A 14,632-nucleotide genomic window follows, 5' to 3' on the forward strand; every position below is an offset into this window, starting at 1 on the left:
GGAAGCGCGGGAGTCCAGGCACCGCGGGGGCCACCGGAGACCCCCCAACTTTATTACCGGGGACCCCCAACTTTATTACCGGAGACCCCCAACTTTATTACCGGGGACCCCCAACTTTATTACCGGGAACTCCAACTTTATTACGGGGGACCCCCAACTTTATTACCGGGGACCCCCAACTCTATTACCGGCGGCCCCACGGCGCGCCCCCCGCGGTCCCTCAGCCGTCCGGCGGGGCAGCCAGGAGCCTGCACAGCGGGGAGTTCTCCAGCTGCCGGAAGGTCCTGGAGCCTGGGCCGGGCGGGAAAGCTTCGTTAGTCCCCGTTACTCCCCCATCGTTCCCGGACCCCCCGCCCGCCCCGGGGGTCTCTCTTACCGAGGCGCTCCGAGAGGCCCCGCAGGCAGCGCCGGCTCTCCTCGCTGAAGGCCGTCAGGAGCGCCCCTGCCTGGCACAGCTCGTCCAGCTGCGGAAACACCGCCGGCAACGGCCCCCAAGTGAGCCCAAAGTGACCCAAACCCGCGCGGTTTTGCCCCAGAAAAGCAGGGCCGGACTCACCGCGAGCTCCACGGAGCGCAGCACGGGGCCCTGGTCCAGGAGCAGGTGGGAGTAGTCGGGTTTGGAGCCCAGCACGGCGCTCTGGGAGCTGGGCAGGGCCAGGGGGGGCCCGGCGGGGTTGGCCCGGAGGGTCTCCAGGAGCCTGCGGGACCCCGGGGGGGTGGGATGAGTGAGAAGGGCCCAAAATGGCCCAAAATGGTCCAGATCGGGGGGGTTGGTGCCCGGGGGGGGCACAGCCCCCCCCCTCACCTGGCGGCCTCCTGGGCACTGTCCTGGTGCTGCTGCAGGAGCTGGTCCCAGGCCTGGCGCTCAGAGGAGAACCTGCAGGGGACAGGTGTGACCAGACGTGTGCCAGGTGTGTGCCCAGGTACGTGCCAGGTGTGTGCCCAGGTGTGTGCCCAGGTACGTGCCAGGTGTGTGCCCAGGTACGTGCCAGGTGTGTGACCAGGCATGTGCCCAGGTATGTGCCAGGTGTGCCCTCCGTGCCCAGGTGTGTGCCCAGGTACGTGCCAGGTGTGTGCCAGGTACGTGCAAGGTGTGCCCTCTGTGCCCAGGTGTGTGCCCAGATGTGCACCAGGTGTATCCAGGTGTGCCCTCTGCACTCCCGGTGTGCACCAGGTGTGTCCCAGGTGTTCCTTTGCACTCCGGGTGTGTCTTGGCTGTTCCCTCTACCACTCCCAAGGAAACACCCCTGGAATCCCCTGGGAATAATGCCCACCTCTGTGGGGCAGGTGTGCTTACCTGGCCATGTGCTGCTCCACCTGTGCCACGGGTTCATCCAGAGCCGAGTCCAGGGAATTCCTGAAGCACAGGGAGAGAGTTGGCTCCATGTCAGGGGGACACAGCTCCCACCCAAATCCCAATCATGGAATGGTTTGGGTTGGGAAAGGCCTGGAAGATCGATCAGTGCCACCCCCCGGCCCTGGGACACTTCCAGGGATGGGGCAGCTCATTAAAATGTTACATTAAACCCAAATCATGGAATGTTGAGGCGGAAAGCTCTGAGACCTTCAAATCCAACACTGCCAAGGCCACCACTGAGCCGTGTCCCCAAGTGCCACATCCACAGGTTTTTTTGGGCACTCCCTGGGAAGTGACTCCACCCCTTGCCTGCTCAGCCTGTGCCAGGGGCTGGGGAAACCTTTAATGAAGGGATTTTCCCTAAAATCCGACCTGACCCTGCCCCTGGGATGAGCCCTCACCCCTCGGGATCCTCCACACAGTCCCGGAGTGTCCCGTCAGGTTCAGCCTTCTGCCAACCCAACCGCCCCAGCTCCGCCGAACCGCCTGCACTGCGGGGGAAACCAGGAACAACCGGGATCAAATCCCCCGCTCTGGGAAACCAGGACAGCCAGAAACCCCCCAGGCCCTGCCCTGAGCCTCACCAGAAGCCATTCCAAGTTCCTGGTTCCGTCGGTTTTAAGGAATTAAGGAAGGAATAATCAACCCCCCGAGGTCGCCACCGTCTCGGGGCCTCCATTTGTGGTTCCGTTTCCTGCTCCTGAAAAAACCTAATTCCCAAATTTTCGGGGTGCCCACCCCTTCCAGGAGTCAGTAATGTTAATTGTGAGGGATCCCAGGGAAGAATCCCTGTTTTTAAGTCTAGAGTGACCTTTCTGATGCAACAGTCCCAGCTCACCCTTGGCAGCAAAAGCCTCGCGGGCTGAATCCTTCCTCTGCCTCAGCACCTGCTCGAGCTTCTGGCAGGTAAACTGGGGAAAAAAGGGGAGAAAAACAGGTTTTATCCAAGAAAAATAGGGAAGGTCAGCTTTTATTCCTATCTCCTGACAAAGGAAGTCAGCTTTTATCCCCGTTTATAACAAAGTTTGTGGGAGGAGACGGAATCTCCCCCCGTTGAGGGAGCCAGGTGAAGCAAACCCCAATGTGGCAGTTGGGGGGAAAAAGGGAAAATAAGTAATTAAAAAAAACAAAAACCTGGAAACAGGAGAGGATGAGCAGGAGAGACGCTCGCTCTCAGGCAGTCCAGGCTGATGGATTTGCTTAGCTCTGAAAAAATCAGAATAAAGTTGTGTAGGACTATTAAATTCACAGAAAAGGTTGGAGGATGAGCTCAAAAGTTCCCAAAAGCTGTTGTTGACAGGAATGGGGGGTGCAGGACACGGAAGGAGCAGGGGAAAGGAGCAAAACAGGAGAAAGAAAGGGAGAAGGGGGGAAAGAGAAAGGGAGAAAAAAGGGGAAAAGAAAGGGAGAAAAATGGGAAAAAGAAAAGGAGAAAATGATGAAAGTAGAAAAGGAAGAAAAAGGGGAAAAAAGAAAGAGGGAAAAGTCACGTTTAAGGATCAGGACTTGGGGAATAAAAAGGCAGGAGCTGCAAAATCCTCCTGACAAGAGCCCCAGCACAGCATCTCCACTGACCCTCAGATCCCTGGGCCTCCCAGGCCACTTCCAGGGGGCTACGGGCAGGTTTTACTGAGGAGTAACCCATTGCGGCCCCAGTGAGGCCCCAGTGAGGCCGTGGGGCACCCACCGGGATGTCCTTGTGCACGGGGGCAGGGATTTGCGGCGCTTGCTGCCCTTGAGGCTGGAGCGGCACCAGGAGCGACGTTTGCCCTGGGGGGTGGCGACGAGGGGGGACAAACTGAAGGAATTCAGGCTCTGCTCCTGCTGGGGGCTGCTCCCCTTCCTCCGGGGGCTGCTCCTGAGGGGGCTCAGCCTCAGCCTGGGGGTGCCCAGGGGTCTCTTCCTGGCAGATGCTCCGGGGGTTCCGCGGTGCTTCGGGCCAGCAGGTGGTTTCAGGAAGGGCTCAGCACCCGCCACCTTTGCTCCAGGCTCGGGATCTGAGAGAAAAAGAGGCAAAATCAGCACATTAGAGAGGTAAAAAGTGACTGGGGGATGTGGTGGGGGCCCTTCCTACTTGGGATTTCCAGGGTTCTATGAGATAAGAAAGGGTTTTCCCAAGGAGTCCAGAGGGCTGCACTTGTTCTTTGGGCTTTTATTTTTAACTGGGAGGGGCAGGAGAGTGAGGGGGGATGAGGGGACCGTGGGGAGGGGGACAGGGGTGAGGGGGATGAGGGATCAAGGGTGAGGGGGATGATGGATCCAAGGGTGAGGGGGATGAGGGATCAGGGGTGAGGGGGATGAGGATCAGGGGTGAGGGGGATGAGGGATCAAGGGTGAGGGGGATGAGGGATCAGGGGTGAGGAGGATGAGGGATCAGGGGTGAGGGGGGATTAGGGAACAACACTGAAGGGGGATGAGGGCAATAGCACTGAAGGGCCCCGGGGATGGGTCCCCACTTCGCAGCCCCCTATATCATCCAAGCATCCCCTCCCCGCACCCCTGAGCCGGCGCCTCCCTCCCTTCCCCCTCCTCTGCCCCCGTTACCTGCCGCGGCCCCTCCGGGCTCTGGGCGGGCTCCGCCGGGGCAACGCTGAGGGGAAAAACCGTTACGAGGCTGGAAGCGCGGCCGCCTCGCGGCTCCCCCCGGCCGGGCCGAGCCCCTGCAGCGCTCACCTCCCCGTCCGGCCCGCCCGGGGCCCGCGGGGACGGAGGGGCGGCCGAGCCGGGCCCCGCCGCTGCCTCCGGCGGCTCCGCCATGGCGGGAACGCGCCGCCCGCCCTCAGCCCCGCGCATGCGCGGAGCCCGCCGGCGCCGGCTGCCCTCACCCGCCGCGCGTGCGCAGAGCCCATTGGCGTCGCGCGCTCCTCTGTGGCGCGTGCGCGGAGCCCACTTCGAACTTCCCGCCTTTTCCCGCCCCTCACGCCTTTCCCGCCCCTCCCGCCGTTCCCGCCTCGCGCTCTTCCTGCCCCTCACGCCCTTCCCGCCCTTTCCCTCCCCTCACACTCTTCCCGCCCCTTCCCACCTCACGCCATTCTCACCGTTTCTCACCCCTCATCGCCTTTCTCACACTTTTGCTGCCCTTCCTGCCCTCACGCTCTTCCCCCCCTCACGCCTTTCCCTCCTTTTCCTGCCCCTCACGCTCTTCCACCCCTCACAAACCTCCGTCCCCTATCCCCCCCCAGCCCCTCAAACCTGAGAGGAAAAAATCAGGAAAAAAAGTGGAAAAAAAAAAAAAAGGCTTTGGAAGTTTATTATCTTTGATAAAATCTCAGCTGAAAGGGGCGGACTGTTAACAGCAAATCACAAACCCCCCTCGTATCCAGGGAGAAATCCTGTGGTTCGGCTGTTTTGTGGTGGTTGGGGGTTTTTTCTTTCTTTTTTTTTTTTTCCACTTTTTCACCGGAAAAAGTAAAGCCATTAAATTTTCCGACGTTAAATGACACCGATGGAAGGTCCGACCCGCGAGCGACGTCCAGTGAGAGGTTTGGTAAAGCGACGTTCTGATTAATTCGCTAAATCAGTTAAGAAAAGCTGAATTTCCTATACAAAATTACAATACAGAGAACATACAATTACAATACGGGGGTTTAAACTGTCAGTAACTATTCACCTAGAACGGAAATCCCAGCGTAAAAAACCTGACAGAAATGAAAATAAATCGATTTTCTTCAGCTGTAAAGCTGGAGACAAAACGCCAAGTTCCAAGAGACACTTCTTTTTTTTCAGGTTCTTACCGTAAAATCCACGTTTTTTTATTAAAAAAACCTGAATTTGGTGAGGGAAATGAAGTTGCTTTAAAACAATTTCAGGTCCCGACGGGGTGAAGAACTCGGCGGTGAGAGGTAGAGGTGTCGCTGCAATCACAATCTATTGGTTTGTTCTGAGGTAATTAATTAATTGTGAGTCCAACAATTATATTGGCAAAAGAGCACATTGGACTAATTACACTAATGACCTCTCTCCTCTCATCATGTAGGTCCTAAAAACTTAATTAGAGGAGTCGGAGTTGACGCTCCCCGGGTCTCCGGCAGGTGAGGTGATGGATGAGGGGGTGGTGGGGGTCCTGCCAGCTGCCATTGGCCTGCAGGGACATTAAAACACACAGAATTCACAGCCAATTCCATTAAACGGGGGCAGAGCCGGCGGGTTCAGGGACAAAAGCCCATCTTACGTCGAGGCGCTGCGTCGTGTACAGGGGGGTTCCCCACGAGCGGGTCGTACCTGCCCGTTCTGGTGGATGACGTGGTGCAGGGAATCCATCTGCAAATCCCAGCACATGGGGGCAGAAAAGGGGGAAAAAGGTTCTTTAATCGAGATTTTTTCAGTAAGAATTTTCAACAGGAATAAGAATTTAAGTAACATGTAGGATTTAAATAAGAAAAAAACAAGGAAGAACTTCAGTGGTAACTTTAAGTGAGGGGTTTCAGTGAGAGGAATTTTAGAAGCAGAATTTTAGATGAAGAACTGAGAACAAGAATTCATGAAGGATTCAAGCTGAGGCTTTAAGGGAGAGTAAGGATTTAAGAAACAAGAATTAGAATTGCATAAGAATTCCATAAGAACCTCTGTTTTGCTGGCAACTGAGCTGTTAATTGGGTCTCAGTTATTTTACACGATGAATCGATTCATCCAAATCAAGGACAGAAATTGGGATTTTTCCCATTTCTCTCCATGCTGAAAGTCCCTGTTTTTGTTTCCCTTACTGACCTGGATCTGCACATTGGCTCCCACAGGAGAGCTCTGGTAGGAGGTCAATGACTGCAGGTTTATAAAGGAATCCCCAGAACTGGTCATCTTAAAAGAGCCAGAGGAAGCTGGGGGGAAAAAAACAAACAAAGGAATTTTTATTAAAAAAAAAATCAGTGTTAATGAGCAACCAACCCACCAGGAGGGATAACTGGGATTCTCAGGAGGAATAACTGGGGTTCTCAGGAGGAATCCCTGGGATCCTCAGGAGGGATAATTGGGGTTCTCAGGAGGGATAATTGGGGTTCTCAGGGGGGATAACTGGGATTGTCAGGAGGGATAAGTGGGATTCTCGGGAGGAATAACTGGGATTGTCAGGAGGGATAATTGGGATTCTCAGGAGGAATAACTGGGGTTCTCAGGAGGGATAATTGGGATTCTCAGGAGGGATAAGTGGGGTTCTCAGGAGGGATAACTGGGATTCTCAGGAGGGATAAGTGGGGTTCTCAGGAGGGATAACTGGGGTTCTCAGGAGGGATAACTGGGATTTGGCAGCCTGGCTCACCCGAGTTCGGCGTCGAGGGTGAGTTGCCCTGGTTGCCCTGGGCCACCACGTTGGTCGCGTCCACGGCGGTTTTGGCAGCGTAAATATTGGCTTCTTCCTGGAACTTCCCCATGTTCTTCTTGTAGCGGATTCTTTTGTTCCCAAACCAGTTGGAAACCTGGCGGAGACACAGCCTGGGCTGAGCACTGGGGCAAAACAGTCCCTTTTCCACAACATTTGGGATTTTCCAGCCAAGGGGGGGGTTGAAACGAGGCTTGGAGCGAGAAATAACCAAGATTAAACCCTGTTTAAACCGGAGCCTGGCTCAGTTTAAGGGCCAGTAACCAAAACCTGTTGCTAAAAAATGATAAAAAATGATCAAATTACTGTTTGAGGGGGAAAAAGGTGCCTTGCACTTGGGGAAAGCTGCTCCCACCTGGGACACGGTGATGCCCCCTTTCTTGGCGAGCTCCTCTTTGGCCTCTTCGCTGGGGTAGGGGTTGCTCAGGTGTGAGTAAAAATACTCATTCAGCACTTCCGTGGCCTGTTTGCTGAAATTGCGCCGTTTACGCCTAAAAAACACGGAACCAATGAGTCATTTCTGTTGAATGGTGGTTTACAGGGACTGGCTGGGGCAGCTGGTGGCCTCTTGCCCTCAGAAACACGTTTGGTCGGAAGGAGAACGGGAGGACTGAGGGGATGAAGTTTGTGTTAACTGAACTAAAATTAAATTTATTCACGCCAAAATGCCATCTTTGCCCACAGGGACCGGGAACACGGCCCTGCCCCTGCAGTTATATTGTGGAATAAATACATTTATATCCCCAATTCCCAATCTCTGCCCACAGGGACCGGGAATGCCACCCTGCCCCAGCAGTTATATTGTGGAATAAATACATTTATATCCCCGATTCCCAATCTCTGCCCACAGGGACTGGGACTGTGGCCCTGCCCCCTGCAGTTATATTGTGGAATAAATACATTTATATCTTAAATTCCCAATCTCTGCCCACAGGGACTGGGAATGCCACCCTGCCCCAGCAGTTATATTGTGGAATAAATACATTTTTATCCCAGATTCCCAATCTCTGCCCACAGGGACCAGGAATTCCACCCTGCCCCGGGGCCGTACCTGGCATCCAGGAAGCGGGAGCGCAGGATCATGACGGCCTCGCAGGTGCTCTGCTTCAGCTGCATCTGGATGGTGCTGAACTTGCCGTGGATGATGCTCACCATGCGCTCGATCTCCTTGGGGGAGATGGGCCTGGTCCGGCTCTGCTCCCGCAGCAGGTTCATCACGTGCGTGGTGAACTCGCTGCAGGCCTGGGGACACAGGGATTTGTGGCGGCAGCCCCTGCGCTCGCTGCCCCGGCGCCGAGAGCCCCCCCAAAGCTCCAGAGGAGTCTCTTCAGCTGCATTTTACTCTTTACAAAACTCCACACAGGTACGAGCCGGCCCTGCTCTCTATTTGAGGTGCACTCCCTCCAGCTCGGCCTTTCCGGAGTCCAGCCTGTCCCTGTCCTGGCCTCAGAGCCCACGGCAAAGGGGGAGGGGAGGGGAGGGGACAAAGGGTCATTTGGGTTGGGAGGATAAAAACTCTTCCATGCAGAAAGATCACCTGTTCATATTTCTCTAGCTCAGAGTGGTAAATCTGTCGGATCTGGGACAGCTTGGCCCTGTAGTCAGAGTGCTCAATGCTATTGTCATTGGGACAGCCACCTGATGCCACTGCTCCCGCCAGCGCTCCAACTCCTCCTCCTCCTCCTCCTCCTCCTCCTCTTCATCCTCCTCCTCCTCCTCCTCCTCCTCCTCCTCCTCCTCCTCCTCCTCCTCGGCCTCTTTTCTCCGGCCCGGACACCCCCTCTGCCAGCAGCATGTTATCGAGCCTCATGAGCTGAGCATCCGGCGGGTCCTCCTCCTGGATACCGCGGATACTCAACACTGCGGGGACAAAAACATGGGAGTTGGGATGAAATGGGAGTTGGGATACTCAACACTGCGGGGACAAAAACATGGGAGTTGGGATGAAATGGGAGTTGGGATACTCAACACTGCGGGGACAAAATGGAAATTGGGATGCTCAACACTGCAGGGATAAAAAAACGGGAATTGGGATACTCAACACTGCGGGGACAGAGACGGGAGACGAAGGTGGGATAAAATGGGAATTGGGATAAAATGGGAATTGGGATGAAATGGGAATTGGGATACTCAACACTGTGGGGACAGAGAGACAGGAAAGGGAGGTGGGATAAAGTGGGAATTAGGGAACTCAACACTGCAGCGCACAGGAAGGGGAGAAAATGGGAATTCCCAAAACAGAAAGAGGCTCCAGGGAGGCTCCAAGGTCAGTTGATTATTTCAAAAATTCGTGGCTTTTCTGCCTCATTATGGAACTAAAATGTTATTTAATTCAAGAAATTGGGTGGGAATTCTGGGTTTTTTTGGTGTCACCTCCTCATCTGAACCTGCAGCCAAACCCCTCCTGACTCCTCTAGAGCTCCAGCTGCAGCTTAATTGGATGTCGCTTGTCTAATTATGCTAATTATGCTAATTAGCCATTAGTTATCATCAATTACACGTCAGGGTGGGGCTGGGAAGGGGGTGAAAAGCCAGGCACTGGTTCCAGTAAGTCCCAAGGAACTGGGAAGGGGTTCCCACCCCCCCCGGATCATTAATGGCACTCCCAGCCTAATAATTCCAATTTTTAATTAATAAACTGAGAAGTGAATTTTTTCACTCAAAATTAACTATTCAGTGAATTTTTTCACTCCAAACTACCAATTCAGTGAATTTATTTACAGAAAACCACCAAATCTGACACAGTCAGGGACGATTTACTAAACCCTTGTGCCAAATCCTTCAGGCCTGGATCCCTAAAACCCCTCCCCAGTCCATCCTTTTTATGGAATTTTAAGGAAAATCTCCCCCCGTGGGCTGATCCTCGTCAAGGATGGAAATAATTAAGAGGGAGGAAAATGAAATTCCCCATCATTTCTAATTAACCTGTAATTAAAGCGTGGCCCAGGCGAAGGGGCCGCGGCCTCACCGGGTATGCAAATGCAATCAGTGCCTTTGCATCTCATTAATTAGGGATCTGGCTGGGACCAAACTGAGGCTCCTGCTCCACGTTTTCCCTTTTCCAGGAGCAAGAAAGGCAGGAAAGGGGGAGAAATGGGAGGTGGGGGTGGAAAACCCCCCAGTGGGAATCAAAACGGCCTCGGCAGGGGGAGAATGAGCCAAAAACTGGCATCTTTGGGCAAAAATAAATGAAAACCTGATTATTTGGGGGCAGAAATGAACCAAAACCTGACATATTTCGGCCAGAAATGAACTAAAATTTGATGTATCGGGGCCAGAAATAAATCAAACTACTGTTTTAGGGCCAGGAATGAACCAAAATCTGACCTATTAGGGCCAATTTCCTCCAAGAACCAACCCCATTTCCCACTGAATCTGCATTTTCCAGTGTTCCTAAATCCCCTTTTGCTCCCTAAACCAGTTATTTATCAACTTTTGTCTCTTCCTACCACAGTTTTGGCCCCAATTCCTTCAAGAGAAAAAACCCAAAAAATAAAACCACGGTAGCATTATTCTGGATTTTGGAGAGATCCAGCAAAAAAGCCCCAAAAGCAACAAACCCCAAATTATGGATTTTTCGCATAAAAACAACCCAAACACTTTGTTTTCCCCCCACGCAAGAGCCTAAAAATCAACAAAAAAACCCCTTAAAAAAGACTATTAAGCCAAAAAAAAAAAAAAATAGTTTTGTGTTGTGGAATCCCTGAGGGAAAACAGGGAGTGGGTTAAATGGGAGGAAAATTAGGGACAGAATGTGGGATTTTGGGGCAAAATGAGGCTAAAAAAGGGCACCAACACACCTGTTTTCTCCTTGATCTCACACAGGACACTGAACAGGGCTGGTTTCATCCTGTGGCAGTTCAGGGCGTGTTTCCTGGGGGAAAAAAAAGGAGGAAAAATGAGCCCAAATCCACAGAAAAAGCCAAGAAAACCTCAGGAACGTCAGGTCAGTGAGGGAAATGAAGGAAGGAATGGGAAAATCCTGGTGACTTCTGTCATTAAAGTTCATTTCCTCAGGAGTGAAGTGGGCTGAAAACACACAGGCCTTTAAAAATTCCAAGTTTTGGCCTGTTTTGGGAACCACCACGTGCCTTTGGTGCTATAAAAAGTGCAATTTTAAATGTATATTTAATATATTTTAATAGATAGGTATGTTTATAAATATATTTGTAAATAAGTTTGTAATTTGGGGGCGACTCTCACCAGAAAACAGCAGGAAAAACCCCCTGGATGGAACACATCTCAGAAAGTCTCCTTTGCTCCTCCTGAGCCCTTTTCCAATCCAGAACTAATATTTAAATCAGATTTCTAGCTCAGTTTCACCACATTTTTTTATGTAAACCACCGTTTTCCAGCGTTCCGGGGCCACCTTCCCTGAGAAATGGGCGGGAGGGACCCCTGGACGTGACGCCCCCCTCGAAGGGTCCCTTTGGCCGCTCCCGAGCCCCTCTGTGGAATCCACAGACGCGATTCCAGTCCCTCCTTTTCGGCGTCCTTCTGACCCAAACCCCGAATCCCGGCTCTCCTCCCGCCCCCATCCCACAGGCGGCTCCGGCCCCTCCGGCGAGGCCGAAACCGCGGGATTTCCCCCCAAATCCGGGCTGAGCGCGGCCCCCCCGAGCCCGGCGGGGAGAGAACAAAGGCGGCGGCTCGGGAGCTCCGGGAGGGAGCCCATTGTCCTCGGCCGAGCGGGGAAAACCGGGAAGCGCGGGGAGAATTCCCGGTCCCCGGGTGGAAACGAGCGGCGTTCGGGTCCAAAACCCGGCGGTAATTAATAATTAATCACCGCGGCCGCGGCGGCGGCGTCACGCGGGAGGCTCGGCCCCGCCGGCTCCGATCCCTGCCCAGCCCGACTCCCGGGCAAGTTTCCAGCTCGGATCTTCCAAATCCCCGGCGTGGGACCCCCCGAAATCCGCCAGGGGTTAAAACAACACCTGAAACCCACATTTTCAGTGTGAAATACTGGAGTGAATTCCCCACAAATGCAGCAGCGCAGCAGCATCGACCCGGCTCCTCTCGGGGTAAAAACTCACCAAACCCAACCAACTTCCCACCCACAAAACAAAAAAACGGATTTTTCCACGTATTTCCATGAATTCCCACGAAAATGCACCAGAAGGGCTGTAAAATTTGGGGCCCAGCTGGAGCGTGAGGGCGGTTTGGGGTCAATATTGAAGGGATTTGGTTTAACAATGGTCAGAGCTCAACCTTCAACCTACTCGAAACTAAAACTCCCAACAAGCTCAGAATGGTCTTAAATAGCAATAATTGTCCTCAATATTCCACGCCTCTGGAATGCCCCAGGGGAGCTGCAGGTGAGAACAACACCAGGAAAGAGACAAAAAAATCAAGTTTTGGGGGAAAAGTGACAGTTCCACACGTGCCCCGCTCGGGTTCCACCACCCCACAGAACAACACTTGGAAATGAACCCAAAGAGCCACGTTTCAACCCAAATTAGGAGGGTTTAGAGGGCAAAGCTTCTCCTCATGTTCACATGAATCCATCCAATCCCCTGGAATTTGGTGGTAGCGACCGGCACACCCAAAACTGGCCAAACTTTGGGGGCAGATTAACGAAAACGGGCGGTTTTATCACGTGGGACATCCCCCAACACCCAACCACGGGAAAACCACGGGAAAACCACAGGGATTGGGGGGGAATAGGCCCCAAAAGCCCGTTTTGGTGGGATCCAAACCACCTCCCTTGTGGAGGAGCTGCTAATTAGGGGGAGGTAATTAGCTGGTTCCAGCCAGGGGCTGCAGAACCCACTGGATCCCCCTCCCTTCCAGGCCGGTGGTGACGTTCGGGGATGGTTTTCCCGTTAAATTGAGGAATTCCAGGTGGGGGTGAGGGATGAAGGATCCCCCCCATGTCCCCAAACCTGGGGGTCTGCAGCCCCCCCACCCCTTCCTGGGCAAACTTCACCCCCCAACACCTCCAGATTCCCTGTTCCCGGTGGCTTTTCCCCATTCCCAGTGGTTTTCCCCCATTTCCAGTGGGGTTCCCCCCATTCCCAGTGGGTTCCCCCCATTCCCAGTGTTTTTCCCCCATTTCTATTGGGTTTCCCCCTATTCCCAGTGGGTTTCCCCCCATTCCCAGCAGTGTCAGGGGGGACAACCCCATTCCCACCGGGAATGTTGACACCACCCGGGGGCAGCTCCTCGGACGCCGTTACCGGGGAATTCGCGGTGAGCAGCGGGAGCATCCCCCCGCACCAGGAATAGCGGGAACACCGGGAATAGCGGGAAATCCCCCCCGCTCCCCCGCCGGGGTGGTCTCTCCGCGGTGCCCCCCGCGCTGAGTCACGGCCGGGGCCGGAGCCCCCTCCCCGCCCCCGGTACCTGGCCTGGGCCTCGTCCAGGCTCTGGTCGGTGATGGCCATGATCTGCTGCAGGACATCGCCCGTGTCGTGCGGCCCCGGCGCGGGCGGCTCCGCGGCGGCGGCGGGAGGAGGAGGAGGAGGAGGAGGAGGAGGCGGCGGGAGGGTCACCCCGAGCAGCCGCGACGGGTCCTCCATGGCGGGCGGGGCCGGGCCCGGCGCCGCGGCCCCGGCGCGACAGGGCGCGACAGGGCGCGACAGGGCCCGGCGGCGACCGAGCGGTGACCACCGACCCCCCCCCCCCCCACGCCCGCAGCCGCGGGGACACGCCCACCGGTATGGACACGCCCTCTCCTGTGTCGACAGGGACACGCCCACACGATGACACGCCCGCTCCCCGCCGCGACACACGCCCACCGATGGCCACGCCCTCTCCTGTGTCGACAAGGGCCACGCCCAGCACTGACCGCGCCCCCGATGCCCACGCGGGACACGCCCACATTCTCCGTTAGTCCCCGCCCACTGCCGAAGGGGTCACGCCCATCCCCGGTAAGGACCCCCCACTGACCCCATGGACCACGCCCACTCCTCAGTGCCCACGCCCACATCACCGCTCGTGCCCCTCCCACTACCCCCTCACCTGTGGCCACAGCCACTTACCCGATTAGGCCCCTCCAATCAATCCCCCCTTGGGATCCCATCAAACCCCCCCGTGGGGTGCCACCCCCCTCCACCCCAGTCCCACCCATATTTTATTCCAGTTCTCCACATCCAACTCTTTCTTTTCTAAAACCCAGGGCAAAACCATTTATTCCAGGAGTCTCTGGGACGCAGAGGTGGGAAGGATATTCCAAGGCTTTCAGTCAGTCCAGGAGACCTGTCACCTCCCCGCTGCCCCTGCCTGACTCTGCTCTGCAACAAAGAAACCCTCCAGAAAGTCGTGTTCTCCTCAAGTGGCCGCTCTGGGGGCTGATCCTCGGACAAAACCAGGATGTTTGATTAAAAAAAACACCCTGAAATTATAAATTTAGATGATATTCCAGCGCCACATGGAAAACAACTCCCCCTGCATTTCACACCAGCGCATCCACACCGGCTGAAGTTTAACCATGTGAAAGTGAAGGAAAGCTGGAGGATTATTCCCAGTTTCTGAGAATATTCTGGATGTTCTCCCCTCCGGTCACAGCCCCAGAATCGACACCGACCGTTCACATCCCAGGAGAGGGGTTGCCATTAATGAAGATTCCCAATTTCTCTGCAGGGAGAAAAACGGGCCTGGGGCAGATTTGAGGCGTTGTTTGAGCGTTAAGGTACAAAAACTGCACGTTAAAAATCCTGACTGCCTCGGAATGTGACCTCGAGCCGTCCCAGAGGGATTTCCAGGGAGCAGAGGGCTGGTTTAATGGGAACATGACTCACTCCACACCCGTGAGCACATGGTATCACTTAGCAGAGCACAAACACAACTGCAGCTCCTCACAGCCCCTCTCCAGCTCAGCAAGGAATTCCATGCTCCCAAACATCCTCCTGAAGCCTGGAATGCTCCAAAATCCAATTAAAAAAAACCCACTTGGGAAAGCAGGGATCTGCTTCTCAGGAAGCAGTTTGCAGGGATTCCCCTCAGAGGAGGTTTAGAGGGATAAC

The 14,632-nt window shown here is 54.7% G+C and overlaps 2 protein-coding genes across 2 annotated transcripts; both read right to left on the minus strand.

The window, feature by feature from the left end:
• Positions 1-30: 30 nt before the first annotated feature.
• On the minus strand, positions 31-4,126 carry DSN1 (DSN1 component of MIS12 kinetochore complex). The gene is given in 12 exon segments (XM_032677604.1): positions 31-291; positions 377-464; positions 557-698; positions 806-877; positions 1,298-1,357; positions 1,759-1,848; positions 2,196-2,261; positions 2,263-2,268; positions 2,492-2,563; positions 3,045-3,354; positions 3,902-3,947; positions 4,031-4,126. Coding segments are annotated over 12 exon segments (1,107 nt in total). The 5' UTR covers positions 4,115-4,126; the 3' UTR covers positions 31-220.
• A 466-nt stretch (positions 4,127-4,592) lies between these two features.
• On the minus strand, positions 4,593-13,051 carry LOC116781839 (pre-B-cell leukemia transcription factor 1-like). Its single transcript, XM_032677603.1, is given in 13 exon segments — positions 4,593-5,416; positions 5,418-5,438; positions 5,529-5,555; positions 5,557-5,586; positions 5,588-5,617; positions 6,065-6,171; positions 6,609-6,765; positions 7,024-7,159; positions 7,720-7,910; positions 8,206-8,360; positions 8,514-8,528; positions 10,469-10,542; positions 13,011-13,051. Coding segments are annotated over 13 exon segments (1,056 nt in total). The 3' UTR covers positions 4,593-5,344.
• Between the last annotated feature and the right edge of the window lie 1,581 nt (positions 13,052-14,632).

Source organism: Chiroxiphia lanceolata, unplaced genomic scaffold (genome assembly GCF_009829145.1).
Source record: "Chiroxiphia lanceolata isolate bChiLan1 unplaced genomic scaffold, bChiLan1.pri scaffold_67_arrow_ctg1, whole genome shotgun sequence".
Taxonomy (NCBI): Eukaryota; Metazoa; Chordata; class Aves; order Passeriformes; family Pipridae; genus Chiroxiphia; species Chiroxiphia lanceolata.